The 17,636-nt window shown below is 38.9% G+C and overlaps 1 protein-coding gene across 12 annotated transcripts in view; it reads right to left on the reverse strand.

Moving 5' to 3' along the window:
* Positions 1–17,636, reverse strand: part of ATE1 (arginyltransferase 1) — a 160,925-nt gene that overhangs the window by 102,430 nt on the left and 40,859 nt on the right. For all 12 annotated transcript variants that reach the window (XM_005225816.5, XM_010820113.4, XM_059882085.1 and 9 more), the window contains one exon: positions 12,260–12,292. In XM_005225816.5, the coding sequence (XP_005225873.1) occupies positions 12,260–12,292 (33 nt within the window). The remainder of the gene's footprint in view (positions 1–12,259; positions 12,293–17,636) is intronic.

Raw genomic sequence — 17,636 nt, forward strand, 5'->3', positions numbered from 1 at the left:
ATAGACTTTTGTCTAGTGGAACAAATAACCCAAAAGTTTACCATTTAATGCGCTGTAAGACAATAACCAGTTGTATTTATCTAACTCAACAATCTCATCTCAATCTTTTATTGTTTACAGATATGTATCATATATATACATATATATATATGTATCAGTATTTTCGTAAATGCTCCTGGCATCAGTTCTAATGTCTTAAATGGTTCCTGCATTAATTAATGAGTCAAATAAAATCTGATAATGTGTTCATGCCCTACTGCATGAAGATCATGAGTTCAGCTTTTGGAAAATTATAGTTTAACAGTTTTGGAGGCATCCACCAAGAAGCTCAAGTGAACTAATTCACCCGATGGAACTAAGTAAATTTTTAAGTGCCCTCACAGTACCTTACACCTAACATGCCTTTTCTTGACTCCCAAAGCGATTCCTGTGCAGCAAAAGAGTTCCATCTAACTTTACCCTGTTTCTGTTTTTCTCTCTACTAAGCCTGTGCTTCTGTTTGTCTTATGACTAGGAAGTTATCCCCATTACTGGCAACAATGGCTGACTTTGGTTCATAGTCCCTGTTGGACGGATGATGGAGATCTATTCTCTACTGGACGAGAGAAGACAGAGAATCTGGTTTGTTAGTTTTTGTGTATTTATGAGTTCAATCAGTTAAAGAGAACAACTTTTTGAGTACTCAACCAATGAGTTTCTTTTGTGTGTGTGTGATATTACAGTAACGTGTTTATTGAAAAACATCTGCATACGAGTGGATCCACACAGTACAAACCCTTGTTGTTCAAAGTGTACTTACAAGAAAAATGTTGTCTTAGAAAGAAGCATATACCTAGGATACATCCACTGAACTACAGCACTTTCCATGTTGTAAGGCCACACACATACTCATGCTAATCTAGAGAAGAGAAATACCTTCTCTGAAAGATGAGGAGTGGGGAGTGTCTCACTCAGTCGTGTCCGACTCTTATGCGACCCCGTGGACTGTAGCCCGCCAGGCTCCTCTGTCCATGGGATTCTCCAGGCAAGAATACTGGAGTGGGTTGCCATTTCCTTCTCCACCAATGAGTTTCTGCATATATTTTTAACCTGAAGCTGAAGTTGCATAACTGAAGCTAAAAGCTCTCTATATGTTTTGAATCTATAAATCAGAAAAGCTGTTTCTTCTTGTTGTACACAGAATATTTTCCTATATCCAGAGAGTATTAATAAACCATACAGTTGCATCTCTTGGTTAGAGGAGCTCTGTAAATCTGGCTGGATTATTTTACTTGGCATCATGTCCTCCAGGTCTGTCCACATGCAGCATGTGTCAGAATTTTCTCCCTTTTGAGGGATAAATAATATTTTATTCCTGTGTACTTATCATATTTTGTTTATACGTTCATCTGTCCATAGACACATGGGCTGCTTATACTTTTTGGCTGTTATGAATAATGCTTCTATGAACATTGATATACAATAACTGTTTGAGTCCCTACTTTCAATTCTTTTGTGTATATACCCAGAAGAGGACTAGCTAGATGACACAGTAATTCTATTTTTAATTCTTTGAGGAACCTCAAAGAATTTGAGGAGGCTGCACCATTTTACATGCCCACCAGCAATGCACAAGGGTTCCAATTTCTCCATATCCATGCCAATATTTATTATTGTCTGGTTTTTTGATAACGGCCATCCTAATGTGTGTGAAGGTGATATGTCTTTGTGGTTTTGATTTGCTTTTCCCTAATGACTGTTAATGTTGAACAACCAATATTATTTTTATGTTTTGTGCTGGCTTAATTTCTAAGATACTTATATAATTTTAAAATGTGGATTAATGTAAATCAACAAATTTAATGAATAACCTTTGGATGCCTCAGCAGTTTCTAAGTAAGAACAAACACTAAATCAATGAGCATAATTTAAGTTTATATACTTTTATTTCATAGGTCCGTCTAGTCAAAGCTATGGTTTTTCCAACAGTCATGTAAGAATATAAGAGTTGAACCATAAAGAAGGCTGAGCGTCAAAGAATTGATGGTTTTGAACTGTGGTGTTGGAGACAACTCTTCAGAGTCCCTTGGACTACAAGGAAATCAAACCAGTCAATCCTAAAGGAAATCAATCCTGAATATTCACTAGAAGGACTGATGCTGAAGATGAAGCTCCAATACTTCAGTCACCTAATGCCATGAGCCAACTCATTAGAAAAAACCCCGATGCTGGGAAAGACTGAAGGCAGGAGGAGAAGGCGATGACAGAGGATGAGATGGCTGGATGGCATCACGGACTCAGTGGACATGCGTCTGAGCAAGCTCCAGGATGGTGAAGGACAGGGAAGCCTGGCGTGCTGCAGTCGGACACAACTGAGTGACTGAACAACAACAATTGCTATAGAATGGTCCTATCTTTGGGTCACGTCAATAAACATCTTCATCTTTGCCACAAAAGGGATGTGTAAGAAAGTTGTGATATTCGTATTTCTGCACTGTCTCAGTCTTCTATAATGCTCACCTAGAATAGGTAATTCTCAATTTCCTACCTCCCAAGTCCTCTCTACAAGATGAAGTTATCACTTTATTAAAAATATAATGAAAATGTATAGTTGAGACCATATTAAAGACGAAAATAAGAGAAATAACATCTGTTGTGTATGCAAGATAAAAAGAATTTTTTTACAGAAAAAAAAAAAAAAAAAAGTGGAACTGTTCTAAGTAAAATGTCAACTTGCTTCAGAGCACAGAAAAGCGTAGTGACAGTGAAAGCCCAAACCTGAAGGACTCGAGCAAGCTGTCGTGTGCGGAAAGTTTCTCTTATTTTCCTGGTTTAAAATACCCAAGCCTGAAAGGAAGCTACAAAACATGTTAAAATGTTAGCTAAGTTTACTCACTTTTGAGGGACGTCATCATCTGGGATACTCTTCCTAAGTTTGCAAGTGAAAAAGTGAGGGTCAAGGAGCTTAAGAGACTCGCCCAAGGTCACACAGCCAACTTAGGAGAACGCTAAGAAGGACCTGGAATTCCCAACTTTCAGTTCAGTGTTTTTCTCAGTGGACAAGGTTTATGTGGTACACCACATTAAAACACAACCAAAATATATTAACATGTTCAGTTCAAAATAATGAATGGAGATACTTCAGCAATTTACTAAACCAAAGTATGAGTCAAGAAATATACTTCTTGATGACAGAAATCTTAGGAACTAAAAAGCTTCAAAGAAAGCAAAAAAGTTTCCCCTAACATTTACAATTTCAAACTAGGAACACTGTAATGACCAAAATTTGAACTTTAAACATAGGAAACTGAGAAAAGATTTACAGCAAATGTTTGTAATAAATGTGACAGAAGTAAAAAAAGGAATTTATTTCTTTATTTTTACTGCAGAGCAAATAGATAAAAATTAAGATGTGAATATATTGTTTAGTTTGACATTTCCTTATATTTATATTTTCCTTTACATTTTCATGGACAGAGGAGCCTGGTAGGCTACAGTTCATGGGGTCACAAAGAGTCGGACATGACTGAGCGACTTCACTTTTACATTTTCAACCCTCATCATCAAACAAAAAGACATTTATGAGGCACTATCTAAATGCTCAAAAAGAAAAGTAACAGGATCCCAAACTTCTCAGTTCTACACGGTATTTATTGAGCACTACAACAAACACACTAGAAACAAGAGTGACTGTCCTAGTGTGAGCACTTACTTAATGTCAGCTCAATTTGAGACTCCTGCTTTTTCAATCTTTCTTACAGAAGAGAAAAACATCCCATGGTGACAACCCAAAAGCATATTTTTATTTAGAACTCAATGACTGCCAACATCAAACAAGACTGACATCCCCATGGAAACTAATCCATGCCCGGATCTACCATTCAAACATTTTCTGAAGCATTCATGCACATCTACTAGATAATGAAAATTGTCAAGGCAGATCACCTTAAGTGTGAGCACAACTGAAGATGCTCAGAGTAATGATGAATACCACTACTTGCTAAAGACAGGCTCGCCTGGCAACAAGATATCTTCAAGGAACTTAGATGCCTAAACTAATTGATGTCCCATACAGAAAAATCTGCAACAAGGAAACTTAACAGCATTTTTCTATTTGATGTTTGGCTTTCCATTCTAGTGTGCTTTCTTTTATTCTCTGAATCAATTTTTTTTTTTTCCCCTCACATGAGATCAGTTTCTGGGCAAAGACTTTCAGTGGATATAATTTCACTGAGAAATATAAAGTTTCAGCTTCTACTGATTCAACTCTGATGTGACATTCAGAAACTAACTAGGAATAAGTTCATTTCTGATCTCAACCCAAATCTGCTGAGTACCACTGTAAGCCTGGGGAATACTGTTCTGACTACCACATGGCTGCTCAAGCATTACTGCAGAGAACTGAGGGCAAGGAATGATGTCTTCAGTTCAACTGGATCTTTGTCAGCAGCCTACCCCAAACAGAACTGCCCAACAGTCCTCAGACTCAACTGAAAGGGAGAGCAATCAATTACAATCCAAATGATTTGGGGGATTTAGCTTCAGAATGCTAACGGTTGCCTTGGCCAACACGCCCTTGCCTATTCAACCTCTGATTCTAAGTGTAAGGTTCAGCCCCTGGAAACTCCAAGACTGTTTCCCAACCCAGGTAACTAGAAAAGCAGCGGTCTTCACTCCTACTCCCACTTTTGACCCGAGGCTCAAACCACTGCCCAGCATTCCATTTCTAATTAGTCAGTAACAAACAGCAGACTGACAACCACTCTCTTGAAAAGGTCCAGCCCCTCTACCTGTCTGCCCTGGCCTCAACTCTTTCAAAGCAGCTGGTCCTCCCAAGCACAGTATCAACTCACCAGTTCAAGCCTTATCTCCACAGCACTCCAATTCAGGCCAGCTCTCTGGCTATCACGCTGGATATGTCCTCTTTATATGGTAAAGCTGTTTGAACTCCCTTCTCATGATTAGCAACTCAACCTTCTGCCCACCTCGCCCTCCCCGCTACTATCTCTGCAAGCTCCCTTCACTTCTACAGGACTGAGTTTAGGTAAGAGCCAGTCCCTCTTTCAAATTCTGGTTACTGGCGACATCATGATACCTGCCACAGCCATCCCAAGGTCAATGCTATTTCATATGCTGAGTGAAGAGATGGTTAGGTTCTCACAGTCCTTTATCTTCCTGACAGCAAAATGAATGAATGTCACCGCAGGCTGCAAAGCCAGATCCCAACCTGCACTACCTGCAGTTTGCAATCAGCACACAAATGTGCACACACACACACCCTAATATACACATATGACCCCCGAGTTTCAAGTAAGACACAAAGTAGTTCCCAACTTCAAAAAAATTTGTAAAGTTGTTTCTGCAAACTACCAAAAAATGCTAATGTCTAACAATACTTAATATTGGGTACAACTAGTTACTATTTAAATGTTAAGGAAAACACCCATCTCTTTCAATACACAATACTATCCTGGCAAATGTTTACACCATATAAACAGTTTACATTCCCATCAGCAATGTTCGAGGGTTCCAATTTCTCCACATCTCACCAACACTTGGTGTTGTCTTCTGATTACAGGCATCCCAGTGAGTTTATGCTGGTATCTCATTGTGGTATTAATCTGCATTTCCCTAATGGATTGTGAGCATCTTTTCATGTGCTTATTAGTGATTTATATGTCTTCATGGCAAAATATATAATCAGGTCTCTAATCTATTTTTTAACCAGTCTGCTTGTCCTTATTATTGCTAAGCTGTAACAGTTCTTTCTGTTACTGATTCTAATTTAATTTCACTTAGAACAGAGATTATTTCAATCCCTTTAAATTTACTGAGATTTGTATAATGTTATAGCATATAATCTGTCCTGGAGAATATTCCCTATATATACTTGAAAAAACATGTGTTTTTTCACTGTTGGGTACGGCTTTCAACGGGTATCAATTAAGTAGAAGTATATTAATAATTTTGTCCAAATCTTCTATATTGCTTGTAATTTTCTATTTGTTTTATCAGTTACTGAGAAAGTTGTTCTGAAGTCTCCAATTATAAGCAATGAATTTGACTACCTCTCTTTTCAGTTCCATGTATTCTGAGGTTCTGTTTTCAAGTGTATCCCATTTTGGATTACTGTCCTCACTTGATGAACTGACCATTTTATCATTATGAAATGTCCATTTTCCTTCTGCTAAGAGCCATTGCCCTGAAGTCTATTTTGTCAGGTATGAAGACAGCCACTCCTAACATAACATAATCATAATTTATTATGATTAGTATTTACATGGTATAGTTTACTCTGGTCTTTTACTTTTAACCTAGTCATGCTTTCATATTTAAGTTGGATTTTCCTTTTCTTCTTTTATCTAGTCTAATTTTCTGCCTTTCAAATGGAATGTTTAGACCTGTAATGCCCAATAGGACAGCCAATGGCCACATGTGGCTACGTAAGTTAAATAAAATCTAAAAAATTTTAAAATCAGTGCCTGAAGAGCACAGTGTCTATGTATGACCACTGGCTGCATACATGTTTTCAACTGTACAGATACAAAACATTTCCACAGAGCAGACTTTTGGTTTAGATCATTAATATTTAGTGTAGTGATTGCTATGGCTGGGTAAAAGTGTACCTGTTTGCTATTTGTTTTCTATTCAACTCACTTGTCCTTTTTTTTTTACCTGTCTTTCTTCTCACCTTTGGGGAGACTGAAAACATGTTACCATTGCTTCTACCACTACTGGATTATTAACTCTCTTTGCTCTTTTTTTGTTAAGACTATTCTAGGGCAACAGTTTTTAACAGGGAGTCATTTTACTCCTTAGGGACACTTAGCAAAGTCTGGAGACATTTTGTTTCAACTCAGGGGAGGCTGCTACTGGCATCTCTAGGGTAGAGGCCAAAGACGTTGCTGAGCATCACACGATGCACAAGACAGGGCCGAGAAAAAACATTTACCCAACCCAAAGTGTCAACAGTGCTGTGCTGGCATATCTCAAATTTTTCACTGTTTTCCTTCAAATAATATTATCATCACTTCGTGTAATATAAGACATGTTGCTGTTTGGTCACTAGTAGATCTCGAACTCAACTAAACTACCTCTCCAGGTTCAATTTTCTTCATAAGGAAACTGGAAATAACTGCATAGACATTCTGTGAGAATAATGTAACCCAAGGGTACGCCCATATACTACAGGTGCTAACTTTTGGAAAAATTATTACGATAACTGCTAACGAAGAAGATCTTAAGCTATCTGGAATGAAGGAATAGGACATTCTTGAAGAGAATCCTAAGTGACCCACATTCCCACATGGCTTAACTTTTCTTACAAATGCCTCTTCCAATAGTTCTCTACCTTCAAAATGATGGCGAGACTGCACCCTACTGGACTGGCTGGCAAAGTCTGACTTAGAATTTCAAGAATCTCTCAGCCTCTGATACATAATCCCTTTTATTTACCTACATTTAATTGAAGACATCTGTAGGTGGTGCCACACAAATGTAATTCAGGCTTAGGAAATGTCAATAAAAATGTCTGTAAGGGAGAGATGCCATGTAAACCTAGCAGGGGAACGCACATCAGCAGCTACAGAGCCACACGAAATTAGGAATATAATGGAAATATGCTGCCTGACTTGACGAGGTGATAAAAGCTCTTTTCCCATAAAGCTTAATGAGCTCTATTAGTCTTCAGCTTACAGGAATGTAAAAGGGTCAGCCCCACAGAGGGAAGTAACTGACTCTCCACACATGGCTCCATTCAAATGACAGCAGATCAAATTACTGATGTGATTACTATAACCTGACAATTTCGTTAGATTCATGTGGCAGTTAACTGTTTAGGACTTCCAACAAAGGAACATGGTTCATTCACAGTAGTTTTTGCGGAGAGAATGAAATTTAAAGTCTCCTTATTTTCAACTGCAAACCTCATATATTTTACTTCCTCTACTGAACTATTTTTATTTTATTCAAAATAAGGTATTTGGGGATTAACCATATTTGCAATTTTCCTTCTCTAGCTAAAGCATAAGCTTAATGGCAAAATTAAACATTTAGAGATTCTCAACATTCTTCTGCCTTGGCTTTGCTTTGGCTCTCAGGTTCTGCGCTGCAGCAAAGGAACAGAATCCTAAACTCAGCACTGCTGGAGACCTGGGGGGAGCAGTCACTAACTATGCCATCAGGTGGCCCCTGCGAAATTCCAAGCTAGAAAATACCAACAGAATGCTCTCAAAAAAAGAAAAAAAGATTAAAGTATTTCCCAAATGCTTCAAGAAAAGAAAGCGCATTGGTCATCTTCAATTTTGCTTCTTTTGCCTCTTCCATGTCCATAAATCCAGTAAGAAAAAAAGCTCAATTTAGTCAAGGTAAAATACAACTCCAGATCATTAAATGGAGAAAGCAGATTAGACAGAAAAGAACAGAAACTATCACTAAACTTTGATCATGATGCTTTCCTTTCTACTTTTCACCAAAGAATGAAGCTTCTACATAAAGATTCCCCAGCATTTAACCAGAATAATATATAATTTTTATAATATTTGTTTGGTACAAATCTAGGTGTATGGTTGGCACCATTCCAAGTCCTATGTATACTTGAGATCATCCAAAGGTGAAAAAAATAAAGATCTTGATCTTAAGTAGCTACAATCTAGCTGGAAAGAGAGACTGTTAACCATATTGAGACATAAATATTAGCCCGTGTGTGCTCTGGCAGCCCTGAGTTCTGCCAGATTATGCGGAAAAGCCTGCTACTCTCAGCCTTCGCGGTGCCTACTTACTTATTCCTTCATTCATTCATTCAACAAATGTTAGGGGAAGCACACTGATTGAAACTGTCCACCCTGGCCAGGCATCATAGTAACCATTTGCATAACCTGTTTTACGACAGGAGGTCCCGGTAAGGAACAAGGAACTAATAAGCCTCCACCAAGTGGAAGAGTTTGGAAAAGGTCAAAAGGAGACACTACATGTTCAACCACCTCCCAGAATCCTTCTCTCTGGCATCTACTTGGCTGAACAAGGCGTGCACCACCAGGAAGAACTCTGAGTCAGAACGATTGGCTAAAGACAACCCGGAAACTAATCCCATCACCATAAAACTGGAGACTGCGAGCCACGCGGCAGAGCAGTTCTCCTGGGTTCCCTTACCCTACTGCTCTCCATCCAGGTGCCCTTTCCCAATAAAATCTCTTGCTTTGTCAGCACATGTGTCTCCTCGGACAATTCATTTCCGAGTTAGACAAGAGCCCAGTTTCAGGCCCTGGAAGGGGTCCCCCTTCCTACAACAAATACATATTCAGTGCTTCCTATGTATCAATTGTGTGCATCCTGTCGTGTCCAACTCTTTGTGACCCCATGGACTGGAGCCTCCCCAGGATCCTCTGTCCAAGGAATTCTCCAGGCAAGAATATTGGAGTGGGTTGCCATTTCCTACTCCAGGGCATCTTCCCAACCCAGGGATCAAACCCACATGTCTTGCATTAGCAGGTGGACGCTTCACCCTTGCACCACCTGGGAAGCCCATGTATCAGTAGTACTTAACTACATATGTAAACACAGGAAGCAAGAGAAACAGGGTCCTCTCTTACTGAGCTTACACTTGAGAGAAATCTACCAGTGAGGGCTATTTAAAGTATCTCTGCTATTGTTCAGTAACACCTTCAAACTGGTAGTTTGTCCCAGTGAGGCAGACATCAAGCTCCAGCCTCCTCATTTACTCCCTGTGTAGGTAAATTCATCTAGCGCAAACGCCTTCTGCTCAAAACTCCTATTCCTGGCAACTCCCCTGAGCTCTTGCTTAAATGAGAGTCCAGCATTAAGCATTATCAACATTAGCTCTTCTAAGCTCCTGCCACTCCCTTTTTTTCCCAAGACTAGACCCTGTTTTGACATTAAAGATTTCCCTGATGTACATCTCAGTCAAAAGACAACATTATACTTAAAAACTGATTCTAAGAGATTATATTAAGTACAATAATCATTTTATGACACTTTCCCAAACTGCCTTTTAACTATGCATGTTTTCATGAACCAAATCACGGATTTTTTTTTTTTTAACAAAATCAAATTTAATTTTTTCATCTTTTCCTTTGTGATAGTTCTCATTCTATGTTTAGAAAGCACTTTATCAACTAAAGAGTAGATTATATAATTTATATTGTCTTCAAGTTTATGTTATAGTTTTAACTTTTACTGCTTTTACACCAAAATTCATTTAAAACTCTATGTGAAAGGTATTACATTTAGCATTTATCACACATTATCTCATTTCATTTTAATAACCCTGTAAGTATTATTATCATCTCCATTTTTTAGATTAATTGAAAGATGAAATGACTTGCTCACGGGTCACCCAACGATCTCTCATTTCAAAGCCCAGAATCTTTCCAAGCTGTGTTTCTCCCTGGTTGGTGGACGTAGAAAAGGGAACCAAACCTGGATGGTACTACCCCTCTGGTCTGCTCCGCTTCCCCTGAAACTCATTCAAGCTGGCCACCAGGAGGGCGGGCCACACCACATAACAACAGTAGCTTCAATAATCAGAGAATATAATATGGAAACAGAGAAGGGAACAACTGCCTCTATGTGGAGCAGTTAGAGGGCCTCGCAGACTACACAGCATCTAGGCTCGGCCTGAAGCAGGATGTGTCTGAAGAGGTTGGGGGCGGGGAAGGGAACAGAGTGAGGTAAACAACAGAGGCAAAAGGAAGGACAAGTGAAAGGCAGGGACAGTCCTGCCATGTGAGGCTGAAGGCACAGCCTGAGAGGAGAACACAAAATATCAGTTAAGACTTGAATAGCACTTTATAAACTGCTCCCATGTCCACTGCCTCCTTTGAGAGGTAGAAATCATTATCTGCATATTAAAGATAAGCAAGCTGAGGCTCAGGGACGCTGTGACCACCCCGAGTTGTGTGGCTAGTAAGTGAAGACCTGGCCTGAACCTCGGTTTGGTACTGAGTCCAGTGTCCCTCCACGTGCCCCGCTGCTTCCCCTCTCCACTCCTTTCCCAAAGTCTCACCATCTTCTCCGATTAATTCCTTTTCAACCACAGCTCACACCCATATCTGGTTCTCTGATTATCTAAGTTTTTGTTATCTCACAATTTTATCACTGGATTTTCAGTTCTAAATTGCAGAACCATCATGAGAATTAGAGGAGAAAGTGAGTCGGGCACCCAGAAGTCTATCTGGGCTATAATGAAGCTCAATACAAGTAAGTCCTTTGCTCTTCCCTAATCAATTCACGGATTTTAAAAAGTTCTCTCAAACTAACTGAAACCTCCTTGGACACAGCCTCTGCCCAGACTCCTCCAACTCCCCTTTAACACCAGGGCAGTTTACAGAGGATAAAGTCAATGTGAGACCGTTATGGGAGGAAGGAGACAAAACAAGGCTCTAAAATAGATTGATCTGGGCTTCTTTGACGGTTCAGTGGTAAAGACTTTGTCTGCCAGTGCAGGAGACACAGGTTCAATCCCTGATCTGGGAAGACCCTATACACTGCAGAGCAACTAAGCCCATGCACCACAACTATTGAGCCTGTACTCTAGAGCCTGGGGGGTGGCAACTGCTGAGTCCATGTGCTGCAATCCTGAGTCCATGTGCCACAACCACTGAAACCTGTGCAACCTAGAGCATGTGCTCAGCAACAAGAAAAGCCACTGCAATGAGAAGCCCGAGCACCCCAATTAGAGAGTAGCCCCTGCTGCTGCTGCTGCTGCTGCTGCTGTGTCGCTTCAGTCGTGTCCATCTCTGTGGGACCCCATAGATGGCAGCCCACCGGGCCTCCCGTCCCTGGGATTCTCCAGGCAAGAACACTGGAGCGGGTTGCCATTTGCTTCTCCAATGCATGAAAGTGAAAAGTGAAAGTGAAGTCGCTCAGTTGTGTCCGACTCTAGCGACCCCATGGACTGCAGCCTACCAGGCTCCTCTGTCCATGGGATTTTCTAGGCAAGAGTACTGGAGTGGGGTGCCATTGCCTTCTCCAAGAGAGTAGCCCCTACTCACCACAATTAGAGAAAGCCCGCACAGTGAAAAATAAATAAATAAAATAAAAAATAAATAAGTAAAATGGGCTGATTTCACTCTACCTGATAAAATGAGGGCAATCATCTATTGTGAAGGTGAATGGCCCTATAACTACTGGTCTCATTTATGGTATTGAAGAATATACATCCTGACAAAATGATCACTCCTAAATTATCAAATAAATGCCTCACAAAAGATACCAATAGCAATATTAAGGTCAATGATTTACAATATTAAGGTCACCTTACCTCCAAAGGTGAGCTGCAAAGGAATCTTGTGAACTGTAGAATCACATTCGAAGAGAATCAGTTTCATCCAATAAAGGAGCAGCAAAAGAGAACACACAAAAAAGAAAAAATTATTACAAAATTTTTCAAAAAGGGCACATAAAGTGAACCTAAATGTCTATACATAATGCTTCATACACCATATAATTCATTTACAGAGTACAGAAAAGCTCAACCTAGACCATAGCATGAGTTTAAATATTTGTCAAAATCTGTATAAAAACAATAAAACAGATATTTTATTTTTTAAAGTTTTATGTCACAACCCTTATGCAATAAAACAATCCCTGTGTAATAAAGGAGGAATCAACAATATAAATGTCACAGGCAAAGTTATATAAATGCCTAACTTCAGAGAAGAAAAATATACAAACCAAAAAGGAAAGCAAGAAGAGGGAAATTAAAAAGTCAAAACCAAGAGAGCAGGTTGGGTAAGTGATAGTGAACTAAAGGGAAAGTTATTTCTCTAGAACCCAGGCTGTTCTGCCCTTCCTCTTTTTTCAACCTCATACACACATTTTTTCTCTCTTCTCTCTGACTTAAAAATTTCATAAATTATAAATTTATGGCTTATAAATTTCATCTGAAACTAAGTGTTACATGCTGTTTCTCAGCATTTAAATAAATAAACAAATTTTGGAACTGGGGAGGAGCCTGAAAAAATTGACAAAGTAAATCGCGGGTTAGCTCTGAGATGAGGACTGTTACATACCTTCATACATATTCATGATGGTAATCACGTTTTCTTAGATGTTATTTACAAAATCAACACTCCAAATCCTTTGAGACTTATTGTAATAATAAAAAAGCCAAGTAATATAAACTCTGGATCTTACTAAATGCAAATTAACTACACAATGTGATAGCAGGCCAGTTAGCAAGCACTCTTGAACTTCCTCTCCACAACAGAGCTAGCTAGTACTCACTGGGAATATAGATATTTTGATTCTCTTTTAGAGATACATACTGAAGTACTTCTCAATGAAATCACATGATCTCTGGGATTTCCTTTAAGAGCACGGGGGATTGGAAGGCAGGTTATGGTGGGGAATGTGGAGACAGAACAAGAAGCGACACTATATGAAACTAGTGAGGACAGGAGATGAACATATGAAGATTCATTATACAAGTCTCTCTACTTTGTGAATGTTTACAATTTTCGTAATAAAGTTTAAAAAACATACCAGACATTTCCTACCTCCAAATCTAAAGCAAATAAATTCCTAAAAGATTACCAGTGTACGCCAAAGCCACATAATTAACTAGTAAGTATCATCTAGGCCTTAGATGATAGGGTATAATGCAATGTAGGCACTATTACGACTTTTCTCTTAATTTAAATGATACTAATATCCAACTCAATTATGTTAACTGCTAAAAGAGAACTTTCTGAAAGTGCAATATATACCAAAAGTTTTTAATTTCATAATGCTGATATGAAGCACATAATTCTAATGAAATTTAAATTGCAACCTTTATAGTCTTGGATTCTTTTTACATTAGCCCAGCATAAAATAATCTCTACCCTTTCTCCCAAGAGTAAAAAGTGCTAGTTGAAAGACTACCCAGTTTTCACAGTGGAGGAAAATGAGGCATGGTGCATTTTTATATTACAGTTGAGAAAGTTTCTATTGTAGGCTTTCCATGCTTTTCTCCACTCTGTGCCTGTTAACTGTGTTATACATACTAAGGGAGAATTTAGAAGTATTTCTGGTTCAGTTGTAATTAATGAATTAATTATGATGGAAGTGTAAAATAAAATTCCTATTCTATGGGAAGACAAGAAAACTGTAAGCATAAAAAGCAGCGCCGTGCCCTCGGGCCTCCTCTCCGCCCTCTAAGACGCACTGTTTATCTGCATCACGCACCCATCACGCCTCCCCCAGGAGCAGAAATACCTGCTCAACCACGAAGAGAACATCCTCCCAGCACATCAAGACAACTGCTGCGAAGCTAACATTCCTTCTCGATCCTGTGAGGGGTCACACGACCCATCGCTTTGTACCTGCAGATCTGGGCTGTGTATCATTTAATGCACAGGCCCCTCTGTCATAAAAGTTCTATAACTGTGTTTCGACTTCTAACAGGCAGAACAGTTCTTGGAGCTTCTGAATGGCTCCCAGGTTATAATCCTCATTTTAGCTTGAACAAAAGGTTCCATTTCTTTCTTAGATCAACTGGACTGATTACTTTTTTGTCTGACAGAAGTCACTTTAAATAACGGAAGAATAGCAAATACTCTCCAAGAAAACTACCGTCTCCTTGAAACTCAAATAATTTACATCTTCGTCATGTATATATGTAACATTCCTGTCAGTTTTTTTCAAAACAGACCTAAAAATTCTTTTCCTGTTTGATGCTGCCAAAACATGAAATATATAAATTTCTCAATCAGCAAGGCTGTATAAACAGAATAACAAATCACAAGGCACGCATTCACCATCCTATTCACAGGACATGAGAAAGGATGAAACTGCTTCACCTACTTTATTTTTAGTGCACCAGAAAAACCCACTGCTATTTTCCCTCCGGTTAATTACTAGTATTTAGTAAATTCATTCATAATGAATGACACATAATATATTCAGTAGAAAAGAAGGTAATACTTTGAAAAACAACAATCATAAAAAGGCAGATATAATTTGTAAAGTACATTTTGTGTATACACTAAAATTGATAACGAAAACAGACACCTTTTTAACAAATACCATGAAGTTAGATCAGTATCAAAAATGGTTCAATTTTGCTGTGAATGTAAACGTCTCTAAAAACAGAGCCAGTTATAATGTAGGGGGAGCAGAATTTGCCACCCCAAAATGTGTCTGTTTGGAATATTATTTAAGCTTGTTATTTTTAAGACATAGCAGACTGGAGAAAACTCTGAAAACCAAGTAGGAGTTGCCTCTTTGCAAGAAAATATTTATTATACATCGGTAATGGAAATCTCCATTTGTAAGGGTGTCTCCCTTGCTATATCTGAAAGAGGAAGAAAATGTAGCCACCCTACCAAATACATAGAAATAAAAATAGCGAATTAGGTGACAGAGGAATATGTTTCAAATAAAGGAATAAGATAAAACCCTAGAAGAAGAATGAAGAGAAGTGGAGATATGCCATCTATCTGATAAAGAGCTCAAGGTAATGATCATAAATAAGCTCAAAGAACTTGGGACAGAACGGATGAACAGAGTGAGAAGTCAGATGTTTTTAACAAGGAGAAAATGTCAAATACAAAAAAGAACCAGAGATGAAGAACACAATAACTGAAATAAACAATAACACTACCAGGCATCAACAGTAGATTAGATGACAGAGAGGAAGAGAGCGGCATGCTGGAAGGTAAACAGTGGAAATCACTGAAGCTAAACAGAAAAAGAGTAAGGACTTCCCTGGTGGTCCAGTGGTTAAGAATCCGTCTGCCAACGCAGGGGACACAGGTTCACCATCCCTGCTCCAGGAAGATCCCACATGCCGTGGAGCAACTAAGCCCATGCACCTCAACTACTGAGCCCACATTATAGACTGTGAGGCGCAACTACTGAGCCCAGGAAACTAGAGAAAGCCGCACGCAGCAACAAAGACCCAGCGCAGTCAAAAATCAATCAATCAATAAATTTTTGAAAACAGAAATGAGGACAACTTAAGAGACTTCATGCAGCATCACAGGTACTAACATTCTCGTGTGCAGGGGTCCCAGAAGGACGAGAGGGAGACAAAGGGTAGAGAACATACACATACATACTGTCAACAGCTGGAAACTTCCCTGACCTATAAGAGGAGTCAGACATCTAAGTCCAGGAAGCACAGACAGCCCAAACAGGATCAATGGAAAGATCACACAAAAGAGACATCATACTTAAAATGGCAAAAATTAAAGATAAAGCTACAACAAAGGAGGCAAGAATACACAATGGGGGAAAGACAGTCTCTTCAATAAATGGTGTTGGGAAAACTGGACAGCTAAATGGAAAAGACTCAAACGGAACTACTCTCTCACATCAAGCACAAAAGTAAATTTTAAATGCATTAAAGACAGATTTATTTAAAAAAATATTTTATTGTAGTTGATTTACACTGTTGTATTAATTTCTACTGTACCGCAAAGTGACTCAGTCATACATATATATAAATTCTTTTTCATACTCTTTCCCATAATGGTTTATCACAGGATATTGAGTACAGTTCTCTGTACGACACAGTAGGACCCTATTGTTTATCCATTCATCTAAAATAGTTTGCATCTGCTAATTCCAAACTCCCAATCTTTTCCCCCCACCCTTCTTCCTCCGTGGCAACTGCAAGTCTCTTCTCCATGTTAAGATTTCAATTAAATGTAAGATGTGAAACCACAAAATTCTGGAAGAAAACAGAGACAGTAACTCTTTGACATCAGTCTTAGTAATATTTGGGGGGGATGTCTCCTCAGGCAAGGGACATAAAAGCAAAAATAAACAAATAAGACTATTTCAAACTAAAAAACCTTTGTGCACAGAGAAGGAAATTATCAACATAATGAAAAGGTTATCTACTGAATAGAAGATATCTGCAAACGATGTATCTGGTACAGGGTTACTATCCAAAATATACAACCCAACATCAAGAAAACAAACACCCAGATTAAGAAATGGGCAGAGGAACTGACTAGACATTTTCCAAAGAAGATATACAGATGGCCAACAGGCACATGAAAAGATGCTCAACATCACTTATCATCAGGGAAATGCAAATCAAAACCACAGTGAGGCAGCAACCTCACACCTGTTAAAATGGTTATTACCAAAAAGACAACAAACAACAAGTACTGGCAAGAATGTGGAAAAAAGGGAACCCAGGTGCACTGCTGGTAGGAATGTAAACTGGCACAGCCACTATGGAAAACAGCACAGAGATTCCTCAGTTAAAAATAGATGTACCATATGATCAAACAATTCCATTCCTATGTATTTAACCAAAGAATATGAAAGCACTAATTCAAAAAGATATATGCACCCATATGCTCACGGCAGCATTATTTATAACAGCTAAGAAACAAAAGCAACCTAAACGCCCATTAACAGATGGATACGGCGATGTGGTATACACACACACACACACACACACACGCACAAAATGGACCTTTCTTTTTCGCTGCGCCATGCGCCATCTGGGATATCTTAATTCTCTGACCAGGGATCGAACCTGCGCCCCCTACAGTGAAAGCGTGGAGTCTTAACTACTGGACCATCAGGGAAGTCCTCACACAATGGAATATCACTCAGCCATAAAAAACTGAATCTTCTGATGCCTTTCAATCTTTCAATCTAAGATCCTACAAGCCATGTGGCCTTAAACAATTACT

Source organism: Bos taurus, chromosome 26 (assembly GCF_002263795.3).
Source record: "Bos taurus isolate L1 Dominette 01449 registration number 42190680 breed Hereford chromosome 26, ARS-UCD2.0, whole genome shotgun sequence".
In the NCBI taxonomy this organism is placed as follows: Eukaryota; Metazoa; Chordata; class Mammalia; order Artiodactyla; family Bovidae; genus Bos; species Bos taurus.